The 15,142-nt window shown below is 34.9% G+C and overlaps 1 protein-coding gene across 2 annotated transcripts in view; it reads right to left on the bottom strand.

The window, feature by feature from the left end:
* XRN1 (5'-3' exoribonuclease 1) overlaps positions 1-15,142 on the bottom strand; it is a 109,971-nt gene that overhangs the window by 73,730 nt on the left and 21,099 nt on the right. For both annotated transcript variants that reach the window (XM_043474209.1, XM_043474210.1), the window contains exons 9-15: positions 14,260-14,327; positions 13,801-13,938; positions 12,165-12,231; positions 11,851-11,956; positions 4,930-5,019; positions 2,877-3,033; positions 1,220-1,339 (exon numbers count right to left, since the gene is read on the bottom strand). In XM_043474209.1, coding sequence (XP_043330144.1) covers positions 1,220-1,339; positions 2,877-3,033; positions 4,930-5,019; positions 11,851-11,956; positions 12,165-12,231; positions 13,801-13,938; positions 14,260-14,327 — 746 coding nt within the window. The remainder of the gene's footprint in view (positions 1-1,219; positions 1,340-2,876; positions 3,034-4,929; positions 5,020-11,850; positions 11,957-12,164; positions 12,232-13,800; positions 13,939-14,259; positions 14,328-15,142) is intronic.

Raw genomic sequence — 15,142 nt, 5'->3', positions numbered from 1 at the left:
ATGATATACTGGGAAGTGATTATTTCTCTTCTATGTTCTCAAAGTTTGTATAAAATTGGTATTATCTCTTTCATGAAGGCTTACCAGAATTCACAAGTCAAGACATCTGAGCCTAGAATTTTTCTCTGTGAGACGATTTAAAATTATGAACTAAATGTCTTTAAAAGATATAGGATTACTTAGATTTTTATGTTTTTTTTTTCTGTCAGTTTTGTTGAATCGTGTTTAAAGAACCGTGTTCACTTTATTTGGGTTGTTAATTTGTTGGCATAAAATAGTTCACAATACGCCTTATCGATTTTTTTCGTAACTATAGGATTTATAGGACACCTCTTCTTTCATTCTAAATTTATGTGTTCTCCCCTGGTGCTCTAGTTTTTTTTAAGCCTTTTTTGATATGTCTTTCTAGGATTTATCAATTTTATTAATCTTTCAAGAGGATCAACTTTTGGTTTCATTGATTTTTTTCTATTGTTTGTTCAGTTTCCATGGATTTCTGCTCCTGTCTTTTTGTTTTCTTCATTCTGCTTAGTTTGGATATAAATTGCTCTTGTTTTTCTAGCTTCTTATGGTAGGAAGTTTAATTTACTTCAAAATATTTTCTTGTTTAGTATAAGCATCTAGAACCTTAAGTTTCCCTTTTAGGCCTTGCTTTAGTTTTATCACACAGATTATGATATGTGTTCTCATATCATTCATATTAAACATTTCAAATATTCCTTTAAGTTTCTTTAATATATGGATTATTTAGAAGTGTGTTATTTGATTTCAAAAGTTTTATACATTTTCAGAGATCTGTTGCTGATTTTTAACTTAATTCTATGTGGTCAGAGAACATTCACCTTATGATTTCACCCTTTTAAATTTATTGAGATATTTTTATGCCTTACCAAATAATCTTGGTGAACAGTCTTTCACTTAAAAATGTGTATTCCTTAGTTGCTAGGTATACTGTCCTACAAATATTAATGAGGTTAAGTAGGTTTATAGTGTTATTTAAGTCTTTCATCTTTGGTAATACTCTGTTCTGAAGCCTACTTGGTCTAATATTAGTAAAGCAATGCCAGCTTCCTTATAATTAGCATACACAGAAGTTTTGATGCACAGAACAAAGAGGAGAATAGTTAAAACTCATTAACACAAATGGTGATTAAAATCCACTGCTCAGTTATGTGAAGTAATCTCTACAACTGTATATATAACCATTTCATGTGCTGACCTCATCAATAAAAGGTATTAGTACCACAGCTTCCCATTCCTGTTGTTTCCCATTTAGGTCAGTTTTAAAATCAGGTGGATAATATTCTATAATTGGCGAGTCGTCACTGGTCATCAAATGCTGTGAAAACATAAAATAGTGTAATAGAAATGTAAGAACTAATATCAATGTAGCTTTTTGTTAATATATTTATAATATTTGTTTACCTATTACAGTATAAAATTTCTAAGCAAGGCAAAAGTAAGTTTTCACATCTTAGATATGTTATAGTATACTTGTTATATTTTGATTTTCAAATATGAGACTTCTAATTTCACTGCCACTCATCACTTTCTTATTCCACTAAGCTAGTTATATAGCCAAACTATCCTTGCTCTGAATTTTATCATTTCTATCTTCTAGTCTTTTCACTCTACAAGGCTCATCTAAATTGTTTTCCATTCAGATTTCAGTTCATTTCACACACTCCATTTTTAATCTTAGACAATTTATTTTCATGTCATAATCAACTAATTTTATTAAGTTCTATAACTGTCATCTAAGATAATTTAAAAAGAAAAAGAAATCCAAAAATACAAGAATCTCCTTACCACCAGTAGCAAAGATAGAAAGCCCAATAAGACATGTTTTTATTAGAGATTTTATAACAGAAGTAGATAAAGAAACCTAAACCTAAAGATATCCTCTAGGAAATGAATATAGAAGATCATGACATAAAAAATTTTAAAGAAATAAAAGCGTATTTCTCAGGGTGATATTCAAAATAAAATAGTATGTCATGGGTACAGAAGAATCAAAACATATGTGGCTATAAAAACCTGCATGGCTATATTAGTCCTGAGTGGTTAAATATCAATTCTTAATGTACTGAAGGTAGGGAAAAAAGCATCAAAGAAACTAAAGGAAGGAAGGCCATGGGCCAGGATGAAGGACAGGTTAAGTTTCAGAAAGATTTAGAAGGAAGCTGGACACTGTTCAAACGGCAAAGGTATGTGGTATGTATATATTTATGTGTGTCTATTTCAATTCCTGGCACCAGACCACAGAATTAGAACAGATTGATGCTCTAGAAGAACTAAACTGAAGTTTACCCTCAAAATCAGTTTAGTAGGCTTAGTGTAATTTTGGTGACCCAATCACCCCTGAAACAGCTTTCTCCTGTTATAGGAAGTACGTTAATCAGAGAGAAGTTTTTTATTCCATAATTTGATAAATGAAATTCTTAAAATCCAAATGTAAATGGAAGTAGCAATTTTGTTGAGATAAACAACTTATTAGAATCATCCATATTCTAACAGGTAAAGGGTAAAAGAGAACAGAAACGAAACCTGTAATATCTGGACAGAGTAGATGGCTTTAGATTTTGCCAAGCTCAATTTACTTTCATCAGTGCAGAGACAAACTGGAGATGTGCTTAAAGATACTGAAAACAAAGCTGCCATGCTTTGAACGGTTTATGAAATGTGTTTGCATTTTTAAAACAAAGTTACCTTTAAATCAAGGAATTCCTTTTCAAGAGACTTAAGGAATACTATATTTGAAACTGAAAATAAATATATTTAGCTATTAAAGAAATTTGGGTATGATGTTTCTAGGTTTGGAGGAGGAACTCCTAAATATTAAAAAGAACACAAATACATTTAATTCTAAAACCCACCTGGTAGCATGCAGGGAGTAAATTTTTGCTAGCTGCTGGAAGTACAGCAAGAAGCTGTTCAAATGGCTTAAAAGGTTTTCCCAGTTCAAAATGGATTTTGAGTGTACTGATATTGCGGATATCAGACAGGAAAGGTGCATAATGGTACGGATAAAACCTGTAAGACAAAACTGAGCTCTAAACAATTGGCAAACTTTATGAAACAGATCAATAGTTAGTACATACTTTTCAATATTCTATTTTAACAGCTGTGCCTCTGTGCGTGTGTTCAAGTCATGTCCACAAACAGCAATAATTCTAAAGAAAAAAATCACTCATAATTCTGCCACATGAATATAAGAAATCAGCAATGTTGAAAAATGTAGATTATTTGATGACAACAAGTATTTTATTTCCTTAATTTTTAAAGTGCAGTTTGTATTTCAAAAATTTAGACGTATGTAATTGAAGGGTATATATATTAATAACACATATAAAAATAATTTATTTTTTATATAAATAATACAATGACTCCAGTTTCAGAAGTAGTGAGTGTCAATCTTCCAAACAATAGATTCTCAGAATGAACTAATGAGGCAGTCAGAAGACATTCAGTTACTTCATGTGGGCCTGAGCTTCTCTCATGAAGACACAGGGAAGTCTGAGCTCATATGGTTGTTACTAGTCAGCTCTAAGAATCATCATCTTTGAATTAGTGTGTATACATATATATTGTGTTTGTGATAAGGATTAAACCATTTGTCAATCATGCACACCAACTTTTTGTTTTTAAAATCTTCCCATATTTAACATGAAGAAATATTTTTAGAAATTTCAAACATATAATTTTTTTCATTTTTTGTTAAAAACTAAAAATTTTAAAAAAGCCAATTACCCTAAACATATTTTTAAAAATTTAAAAATAATTTCAATGTTCTTAATGTCTGACTAAAAACATCAAAATAAAAGCCAACAAAATAATTTTATATTCCACAATTATGGCATACTTCAAAAGAATGGGAACGTTTAGGAGGCAGAATTGCATGCAGAACAATAGACTTTGGAAATCAGATAGGCATGTACTTGAATACTGGTGTGTGACACTGGAAAGGTTATTTAATCCTCTGAGCCTCATCTATCAAAAGCAGAAAACAAAATTTACTTTAAACAGCTTTGAGGACTATATGAGCACACGCTTTACAAGTACTTGGCCTCAATGCCTGGTAATATAATAGGTATAAGTTATACTCACTCTCTTAAAAAATGGCAAATCAAGGATATTTTTTGTCACTAGAGTGCTCTTCAGAGATGCCCTGAGAATCCTGTTAGTTATTGCAGATACTTTTTTAAAGGCTATTAGTAAGCAAAATTCTATTAATAATTAATGCCACATTATTCTGCACTGGTATGTTTTACTGTTGGTGCTTTAAAACAGAGCCTAGAAGGTGCTCTGAAAACAAAACAAAACAAGCTATCTCATCACTTAAAAGTGTCTATTTTTCCCTGTATCATTTTTTGACTTGTTTTCTATTTCAGTGGATGGTTTGGAAATGTAGATGGAACTTGTTGGAATAGGAAACATGAGATAAACAGAGAATTATTACTATTCCAGGAGAAGTAAATTCTTTTCTCCTTTCTTCATTACCCTTCCCAGTCTAACATTCATATAATTCATTCTTCATTACTCCTAACAGAAAAAATTTTCAAACATATAAAGATGTAGAGAAGAATATAATAAACAATCCCACTTAACCATCACTCAGACCCAGTAATTGTCAAGACTTTGTGACACTTCATTCATTATGATAGAAAATTTAAATCCTTAAGATTAACAGAGAGCTTTTTATTATGGGCCATCTACTACAGCTGGAAGTATCTTTGTTATAAAAGGATCTTTTTAAAATATTACATTACTAAAAAAGATTCTTTTTCCTTTAAACTTGGCTGTATGTACCTTTTTAAAAATACTATTAATATCATAAATAGAAGTAAAAAGGAGAGATTATCAAGTGAGCTTACAGTAGAATGAGCCATTATAAAATACAAAACTTTATTTTGGTTTTTATTCCCTCACCAGCTCCAGGACTGAACGCCATGATAGTAATAATGCAAAATCCACTGTATCGCCTGAACATAACATGCAGCTTGATCAGCCAGAAAGTCACTGAAAACAGAAAAGAATATTTTCATTTTAACATTATTTCCTGAAGACAGGCCACTGTGTTTAAAACATGATATCTCCTAATATCACATTCTGCCTCACACATTTTATTTAATCAATGAATAAGCCAAAAACTGCAATCAGAAAAAACTCTAAAATATTAATGTAAAAAATTCTATCATACCAGATTAAAAATTTGCCTTATAGTTTTCCTAAACCAACTATTTGATTACTTAAACCTGTTGTGCATACTTACAGTTAATGTACTATATCTTTGGTATCAAGTTTGAAGGTTTAATGAAGCTTTCTAAACAGTGGCACTACCACTTTCTTAAATATTCAGAGTGTGATGGAAAACAAAGATGGAAATCTTATTTGGCAGGATGCCTGAGAGAATCACAGGAGGAAATCAGGAAGATTTTAAAATCTGGTTATAGCAGCTAGAATATATTTTGAAAAGTATTATATTCACTGAACAATATTCCCTTTAATGTCTTTTTCTCAAAAAACTATCATTTAAGGTAAAATAATCACACACACACAGCAAAAAAAGAGCACCCTGAGGACTTCCCCGGTGGCACAGTGGCTGGGAGTCCACCTCCTAATGAAGGGCACAAGAGACTGATACCTGGTCTGGGAAGATTAAGGCTATGGTTTTTCCAGTGGTCATGTGTGGATGTGAGAGCTGGACTGTAAAGAAAGCTGAGCACTGAAGAATTGATGCTTTTGAACTGTGTTGTTGGAGAAGCCTCTTGAGAGTCCCTTGGACTGCAAGGAGATCCAACCAGTCCATCCTAAAGATCAATCCTGGGTGTTCACTGGAAGGACTGATGTTGAAGCTGAAAGTCCAATACTTTGGCCACCTGATGTGAAGAGCTGACTCATTTGAAAAGATCCTGATGTTGGGAAAGATTGAGGGCAGGAGCAGAAGGGGACGACAGGATGAGATGGATGGATGGCATCACCAATCAATGGACATAAGTTTGGGTAGGCTCCGGGAGTTGGTGATGGACAGAGAGGCCTGGTCTGCTGCAGTTCATGGGGTTGCAAAGAGTCAGACACGACTGAGTGACTGAACTGAACTGAACTGAAATGGGAAGATCCCACAGGCTGTGGAGCAACTAAGCCTGTAAGCCACAACTACCGAAGCCTGCAAGCCCAAGCCTGTGCTCCACAAGAGAAGCCACCACAATGAGAAGCCTGTGCACTGAGATGAAGAGTAGGCCCCGCTTGCTGCAACTAGAGAAAGCCAGTGATCAGCAACAAAGACTCAGAGCAAACAAGAATAAAATTAATTAATTAAAAAATGAGCACCCTAGGTAAACCCCAAAGTGGCTATAACACTTGTTAGTGTTTGTTACCGAAATTCAGGTGGAGGTTTACCATCTGAGCCAACAGGGAGGCCCTCAGGCAGATATTTTCAAGTGAAATTGTAGATCTACGTATTTCTGGCAGTTACATTTTTTAAATGAAATGAATGACTCTTATTATAAAAGAACTGTTTCATTACTGAAAACTGAGACAATGATGAAAAGCGCTTTTATTACCTTATAGTAATTTTGGTATGTTTTGGTATGTAATTTTGGTTTGACATTTTGGTATGTTTTTCTCAGTCTTTTTATCCCTAAGTTTTTCCTTTTTAAATATAAATGACAGTATACTGTGTATATGATTTTGTATACTCTTTTAAAATTTATATTTAATAATTTACTGAAAGTATCTTTCTAAATTTTTATTAACTTTTCGTAACTACCAGTTTAACAGTTCTATATATTCTGGAAGCACTAGAGATGGCAGAGATAGTGACTGTAATGAGGAGGAAGTGGAGACAATTATGATGAGTCTTCTCACTGGACACGTGTATTGTTTCTAATTTTTTACTATTTAAAAAAATTTCCTTGTGTATAAAGATCATCTGTGTCTAAGTTTATATTTTTATGATAGATTAACAATTAGAATTATTGGGTCAAAGGCTTTTAGATACATACTTTCCAAAATATTTTTTTAAAATAATTTCTATTTATTTATTTTTGGCTGTGCTGGATCTTCACTGCTGTTCAGGCTTTTCTCTAGTTGCAGTGTGAGGGCTTTTCATTGCAGTGGCTTCTCTTTTTAGAGAATGGCTCAGCAGTTGCGGTTCCCGGGCTCTAGAGGACAGGCTCAAGAGCTGTGGTGCATGGACTGAGTTGCTCTGCAGCATATGGGAACTTCCCAGATCAGGGATCAGACTCGTGTCCCATGCATTGGCAGGTGGACTCTTTACCACTGAGCCACCAGCGAAGCCCTCCAAAGTAATTTTGCCTACTTACATTTCCATCAGAAATCAAGGGAAGAAATCTACCACCACTCCTGGACCACTGAATATAACAGCTTAAAAAGATTTGCTTATTTGCTAGGCAAACAAACAGTATCTCATTTTTATAACCTCATATTTTAATAAATAAAAAGGAAATAAAACTGAAGAGTAGTCCCCTAGCAAATCAAGCATTTAATTGCAGCTACTATACTTCTCTATAACATATCAAGGAAATATAAGAACTAAGGAATAAAGAATTAAATGCATAACTATTATAAATATTTTATTTCTAAGTCTGAAAAGTCCTACTTGCTAATGACATCTGACAAAACTTCAAATGACCTGATAGCTGTACTACAATTTCTTTATCTCTAGCTACCAGAGATAAGTATGAATACAGGCCTTACACAAAGACTATGTCTAGACTAGAAAACAGTCTGAGTAAATGGAACAACACGGAAATCTTGGGTCTTCCAAGAGCAGTCTCTAGGAAAGATTCTTAGTATTTTATTTTTTTAAAAAGTAAAAATAATAGTATAGAAAATATATAAGTATAGTGTATATAATAAGGGTACAAAGAATTTTATGAAACTTTATCTCACTGACAGAAAAACAGCCTCATTTCATGGTTAAGGATGGTCTCCGGGGCCAGATTGCCTGTTACTTATAGTCTGGCTTTGCCACTCATTACCTTTGCTTATCACCTGGAGCAAATCACTTAAATCTCTACTCCTTAACTTCCTCTATTTTAAAATAATAATAATAATTCTACTTATCTTAAAAAACTGTTGTGAGAATTACAATTTAACATTTTCACATTATTACATATATTTATATATGCTTATATTTTAAAATTATAAATGAGTTAATATTTTTTAAATGTTTAGGATAGTGCCTGGCACTAGACCAATAGTCAATATCGAGATCAGATTGATTATGTTCTTTGCAGCCAAAGATGGAGAAGCTCTATACAGTAAGCAAACTGGAGCTGACTGTGGCTCAGATCATGAGCTCCTGAGTGCAAAATTCAGGCTTAAACTGAAGACAGTAGGGAAAACCACTAGGTCATTCAGGTACGACCTAAATCAAATCCCTTATGATCATACAGGGGCAGTGACAAATAGATTCAAGGGATTGCATCTGAAAGAGTGCCTGAAGGACCATGGACAGAGGTTTGTAACACTGTACAGGAGGCAGTGACTGAAAGCATCCCAAAGAAAAAGAAATGTAAAAGGGCAAACTGGTTGATTGAGGAGGCTTTACAAATAACTGAGGAAAGAAGAAAAGCAAAAGGCAAGAGAGAATGGGAAAGATATACCCAGTAGAATGCAGAAGTCCAGAGAACAGCAAGTAGAGATAAGTAAATGAAAAATGCATAGAAATAGAGGAAAACAACAGAATGGGAAGGATGAGATCTATTCAAGAAAACTGGAGATACCAAGGGGACATTTCATGTAAGGACAGGCATGATATAGGACAGAAATGGTAAGGTCCTAACAGAAGTAGAAGAGATTAAGAGATGGCAAGAATACACAGAAGAACTATATAAAAAAGGTCTTAATAACCCTGATAACCATGATTGTGTAGTCACTCAACTAGAGGCAGCCATCCTGGAGTGTGAAGTCAAGTGGGCCTTAAGAAGCATTACTCCAAACAATGCTAGTGGAGGTGATGGAATTCCAGCTGAGCTATTTCAAATCCTAAAAGATGATGCTATGAAAGTGCTGCACTCAGCATGTCAGCAAATTTGGAAAACTCAGCAGTGGCCACAGGATTGGAAAACATCAGTTTTCATTCCAATCCCAAGGAAGAGCAATGCCAAAGAATGCTCCAATGACCAGATAATTGTGCTCATTTCACATGCTAGCAAGGTTATGCTCAAAATCCTTTAAGTGAGGCTTTAGTATACACGAACCGAGAACATCTAGATTACAAGTTGGGTTTCAAAGATGCAGAGGAACCAGAGATCAAATTGCCAACATTTGTTGGATCATGGAGAAAGCAAAGGAATTCCAGAAAATCATCTGCTTCATTGACTACGTGAAAGCCTTTGATTGTGTGGATCACAACAAGCTGTGGAAAATTCTTAAAGAGATGGGAGTACCAGACCATCTTACCTGTTTCCTGAGAAACCTGTATGCAGGTCAAGAATCAACAATTAGAACTGGACATGGAACAACGGACTGGTTCAAAATTGGGAAAGCAGTATGACCAGGCTGTATATTATCATCCTGCTTATTTATCTTATATGCAGAGTTCAGTTCAGTTCAGTTCAGTTGCTCAGTCGTGTCCAATTCTTTGCGACCCCATGAATCGCAGCATGCCAGGCCTCCCTGTCCATCACCAACTCCAGGAGTTTACCCAAACTCATGTCCATCAAGTCGGTGATGCCATCCAGCCATCTCATCCTCTGTCGGCCCCTTCTCCTCCTGTCCCCAATCCCTCCCAGCATCAGGGTCTTTTCCAATGAGTCAACTCTTCGCATAAGGTGGCCAAAGTATTGGAGTTTCAGCTTCAGTATCAGTCCTTCCAATGAACACCCAGGACTGATCTCCTTTAGGATGGACTGCTTGGATCTCCCTGCAGTCCAAGGGACTCTCAAGAGGCTTCTCCAACAACACAGTTCAAAAGCATCAATTCTTCGGCGCTCAGCTTTCTTCACAGTCCAACTCTCACATCCATACATGACCACTGGAAAAACCATAGCCTTGACTAGATGGACCTGTGTTGGCAAAGTAATGTTTCTGCTTTTTAATATGCTATTTAGGTTGGTCATAACTTTCCTTCCAAGGAGTAAGCGTCTTTTAATTTCATGGCTGCAATCACCATCTGCAGTAATTTTGGAGCCCCCCAAAATTAAGTCTGACACTGTTTCCACTGTTTCCCCATCTATTTCCCATGAAGTGATGGGACCAGATGTCATGACCTTAGTTTTCTGAATGTTGAGCAGAGTACATCAAGTGAAATGCCAGGCTGGATGAATCACAAGCTGGAATCAAGATGGCCAGGAGAAATATCAGCAGCCTCAAATATGCAGATGACATCACCATTATGGCAGAAAGCGAAGAGGAACTAAAGAGCCTCTTGAGGAGATGAAAGAGGAGAGTAAAAAGCTGGCTTACAACTCAACATTCAAAAAACTAAGATCATGGCATCTGGTCCCATTACTTCAAGGCAAATAAGGGAAAAAAAGGAAGCAGTTACAGATTTTATTTTCTTAGGCTTCAAGATCACTGCAGACAGTGACTGTAGATATGAAATTAAAAGATGCTTGCTCCTTGGAAGAAAAGCTATGCAAACCTAGACAGCGTATTAAAAAGTAGAGACATCACTTTGCCAATAAAAGTCCGTATAGTCAAAGCTATGGCTTTCCAGTAGTCATGTATGGACGTGAGATTTGGACCATAAAGATGGCTGAGCGCTAAAGAACTGATGCTTTCTTTTTTTTTAATTTTATTTTATTTATTTATTTATTTTTTTATTAGTTGGAGGCTAATTACTTCACAACATTTCAGTGGGTTTTGTCATACATTGATATGAATCAGCCATAGATTTAAGAACTGATGCTTTCTAACTGAGGTGTTGGAGAAGACTCTTGAGAGTCTTGAGAGTCCCTTGGACTGCAAGGAGATCAAAGCAGTCAATCCTAAAAGAAATCAGTCCTGAATATTCGTTGGAAGGACTGATGCAGAAGCTGAAGCTCCAATACTGTGGCCATCTGATGTAAAGAGCTGACTCACTGGAAAAGACCCTGATGCTGGTAAAGACTGAAGGCAGGAGGAGAAGGGGACGACAGAGTTTGAGATGGTTGGATGGCATCACTGACTCTGTGGACCTGAGTTTGAGCAAGCTCCGGGAGTTGGTGATGGACAGGGAAGTCTGGTGTCCTGCAGTCCACAGGGTTGCAAAGAGTTGGACACAACTGAGTGACTGAACTGAACTGAACTGAACTGTTATAGAGGGCTGTAGTTCAGAATGTGAGCCACCATTTTAGAGGTCAAGCAGTTAAGGAACTTTTATACTAGTTCCTAACCTGAGGCTGAGCCAGGTAGCCTTTGAGATAAGTGTGATGTGAGCTTTAGAAGAAATGAAGCAAAACACTAACCATTTTCTATCTGGCAATTTTTATCATAGGCATACAGTTGAGACTTGAACAATGCAGAAGTTAGGGACGCCAACCCTCTTGCAGTAGAAAATCCACTCATAACTTTAGACAGCTCTCTGTATCTGCAGTTCCACATCTATGGATTCAACCAACTGGGAAAAATGCAGTACTGTATTAAGTCTTCGGTAAAAACAATCCACATGTAAGTGGACCTATGCAGATCAAGCCCATGTTATTCAAGGGTATACTGCATAATACATGCCAATGAATATTATCTTCTCCAAAACCACAGTAGTTGAAAGGTCTACAATAATTTGAGAAACAAAAAATCCTTTCTTCCCATTACCGTAACCATCAAAATCATGCTGTTTTCTGTAGAACTGCAAAGTCTACTTTTTCCTACTTTAAAGTAAAAGCAATGGCAAGAACATACTCAGAAACTACGTCAACTCCCATCTTTGTCATGTAATATGTTCTTTTATATTGCCTAAACTCGGTTTCAAATAGGTCATCATCTTCCATCTCTTCTTCTAAATTATCTGGAAAAAAGATAAACAGACAGTGGCTGACAATTAAGAACATTCCATTTTTCCATTTAATGCTTTGATAAATACACGTCAAAGTAGATGTTTATAAACTATCATAGAAATCTGTTTCATCCAATATTACTGAATTAGTCCTAATAATGGAATATAATAACTATTCTGTCAAAAAAAGCACATATATTAAAATACAGTTTGTACTCACCCTTAGAAGTTACCACTTCTTCTCCATTTTTGTCTAAAGCAGCCCAACATATGGAATTTTCCTGGCCCTATTAAAAATTATAAATCAATATAAAAGCAAGATATACTTCAAGATGAGACATTTAACAGAAAGATTTACAAAATATTAAAGATAACTGAATGATCTTTAAGTGACATACTGTAAAAGTTTATTTTAAAAATAATCCTCAAATGCTGTGTAAATGTTTTTGGTTTTATATCACTTGTTTCCTGAAGCTAAAATCTTTATTATTACAACTTAACATTTAGGCCCCTCAATGATAAGTAACAATGCTCACCAATACAAAAGAAAAATATTTTTCTAAGAAAAAAAATTTCAAAAACATTTCATTTACTTAGAGAAAAGTACACAATCAATATCAAATCCTATCAACTTCAACATTTTTATATGTCAAATTCCACGCTACTGTTAACAAGAAACAATCTGTTTATAACTGAATCCAATAATTACAACTATTACCTATTTTTTATATCTCTGATTCCCATTGTTCCTATAACTCTACCCTCCACTTCTATTTTCTTCCACGCAACTCATCTGCTTTTCTAAAGTTCTTCCATTTCATCACATTGTTCATATCCTGCCCATCTATTTTTCCACTCTTGTGATTTCATCCTTTCTCTTCTCTATTTTCTGACTGCCTACCAACTGCCAGTGACTTTCACTAGTTCTTCCAATCTAGGGTCTCTGCCAATTTTCTTGTCTGGGCTGTTTCTCCAGTTTCTTTGTTTTACCTGTGTCTCTAAAGTTAACTACATACCCCCAGACGACTTGTGAAGTTTAAGGAATGAGCTGAGGTGGGTGGAGCCAGGGATTACTGATATTTAAGTTTGGAGTAAACGTCCCCCAAAAGTTTCAGAGCCTGTTTTATTAAGATAAAAAACAGAGTAGAATGCAAGCTGCTGCTAAGTTCCATAGAGGAAAAGCTAAGCAGTTAGAAAGACTACTAAGATCAGGATAGCTGCCCTTTCTGGAGCAAGAGCTATTAGGCTTGAACTTAAATAGAAGCAGTACAGCCAAGAGACGGCAGGAAGCGCAACAATTTCACCAGAACCCAGTAACTATGGACTGGCTGAGGAGAGTTTCAGAAGAGGTTTATTTTCCAAGCTAACACACATAAGACATTCTTTATGGCTTACAAAAGGTGTTTTACAGGGTACTAGCATATTCTAAGTGGCTCTATTATTCATTTATCAAGCACCTAACATTTACCATATATTATGACACTGTATTTTACATATGATTTTATATATAAATTATTTCTAGAGAAAAATAAGTGATCTTATAACATTAAATGCTATTATAAATATCCACATTTTTAAAGAGATAACTAATTTTCTGGGTTCTTAGAAATGTCTCTACACTTATTAATAGAATGGAAGAGCAAAGAAAATGCAATGCTTTTCAAAGATCAGATTTAAATGATGGTATCTAATACAGAAAAAGAAACCAAACAATTTTTAAAATGAACATAAAGGACAAGAGGAAATGAAACCAAAATGAGGAACCCCAAAATCACAAGAAAGAAAATGAGAAACAAGGAATATCAGTTTTACCTTTACAGGTAAAAAAATGAAAGGACACCTAAAAAAATGGACACCTTTGATTTTTTCTTTTCCTTGAAGTTCTTGGCTTCTTCTGCTGCAACACCTGCTGCTTCATTGAGGTACTTGTTACCAACTTTGCTTTCAAACCACTTGAGGTCCACAAAAACTTCACTGAAGTGTTCTCGATCAAACTACACAGAAATAGTTAAATTTATTTTAAAATAACTTAAGTATGTCTAGAAGAAAATAAATCAAACTTTTAACAATGACTGCTTCTAGGGCATAGGAAATCAGAAGATATTACTTTTGATGCACATAGGGACTTTATTTACTACTCTGAAAACTAAAAATAAAAAGTGAGTAGAAACAAAAATAATTTAGATGAAATTATTCATACAAAATAACCAACTGGAGTAGAACTATAGAAATTTTTTCTTCTGGTATTATGTAACTGGTTACTGACCATTTATAGCTACCCTGCGACAGAAAAACAAAAACTTATAGTTACTTACATCTGATAGTTTCACAAGGTATTTCTCAAATCGAGGTAAGTTGAGATGCCCACTTTCATTAATATAACCTAAACGGAACAAAAAATGAATTTGCACTAAATGTTGACATTAAAAAAAAAATAATTTTATAAATTCTTTTTTTTACAAAACGTTGAGTTTCGCTTAATCAAGAAAAACCACTCAGTGCTGGACCATATAAGTGACCCTAGTTTCTACAGACTTGATGTTACTGTAATACACAATATGTAAGAATTGAAGCAAAATAGAAAAAGTTTCAGGTTTACATAATAAGAATCCTCCCAAATTTCCAAACTCTGGAGTGACAGTTAATTAAATTAAGTCAAGTTCTAGAATTGAGGTCATTTATTTGATATGGTAACTTAAGAAGAAAAAGACAAATATCCTGCTACTCGATTGATTGATTGATTGATTCACTGTATGGTCTGCAAGATCTTAGTTCCCTGGCCAGAGACTGAACCCGTGCCTTTGACAGTGTATGTGTGGCGTCCTAACCCCTGGACTGCCAGGGAACTCGGCTGTCTGCTTCATTGTCAGCACCACCTGTCAGTTTCCCACCGTAAACCTAAAAGTCTCTCCCTGATAGTAAATACTCTGATGTTTATCCATGCAGAAAACTGAATTTCTAAAGTTAAACATGAAAAGAGCTAAGTGAAACCAACAACCTCTGCAGGCTTTTGTAAGCCATTAAAGGTAGAGATTAGTTAGGTATCTATGAATAAATGAGATTGCTTAACTTGTGTCATCTTCTCTGTTTGTGAACCATTGAAAATTGCAACTTTAGAACTTGGTGCCTTAGACTAAAAGAAACTCCAAATTCTTTTCCTACTTTAGCTGTGCATGCAATAATCTAATAAACTGAGTG

The sequence above is a fragment of the Cervus canadensis genome, chromosome 7 (assembly GCF_019320065.1).
Source record: "Cervus canadensis isolate Bull #8, Minnesota chromosome 7, ASM1932006v1, whole genome shotgun sequence".
NCBI lineage: Eukaryota > Metazoa > Chordata > Mammalia > Artiodactyla > Cervidae > Cervus > Cervus canadensis.
This window is presented reverse-complemented; position numbering and strand designations above follow the sequence as displayed.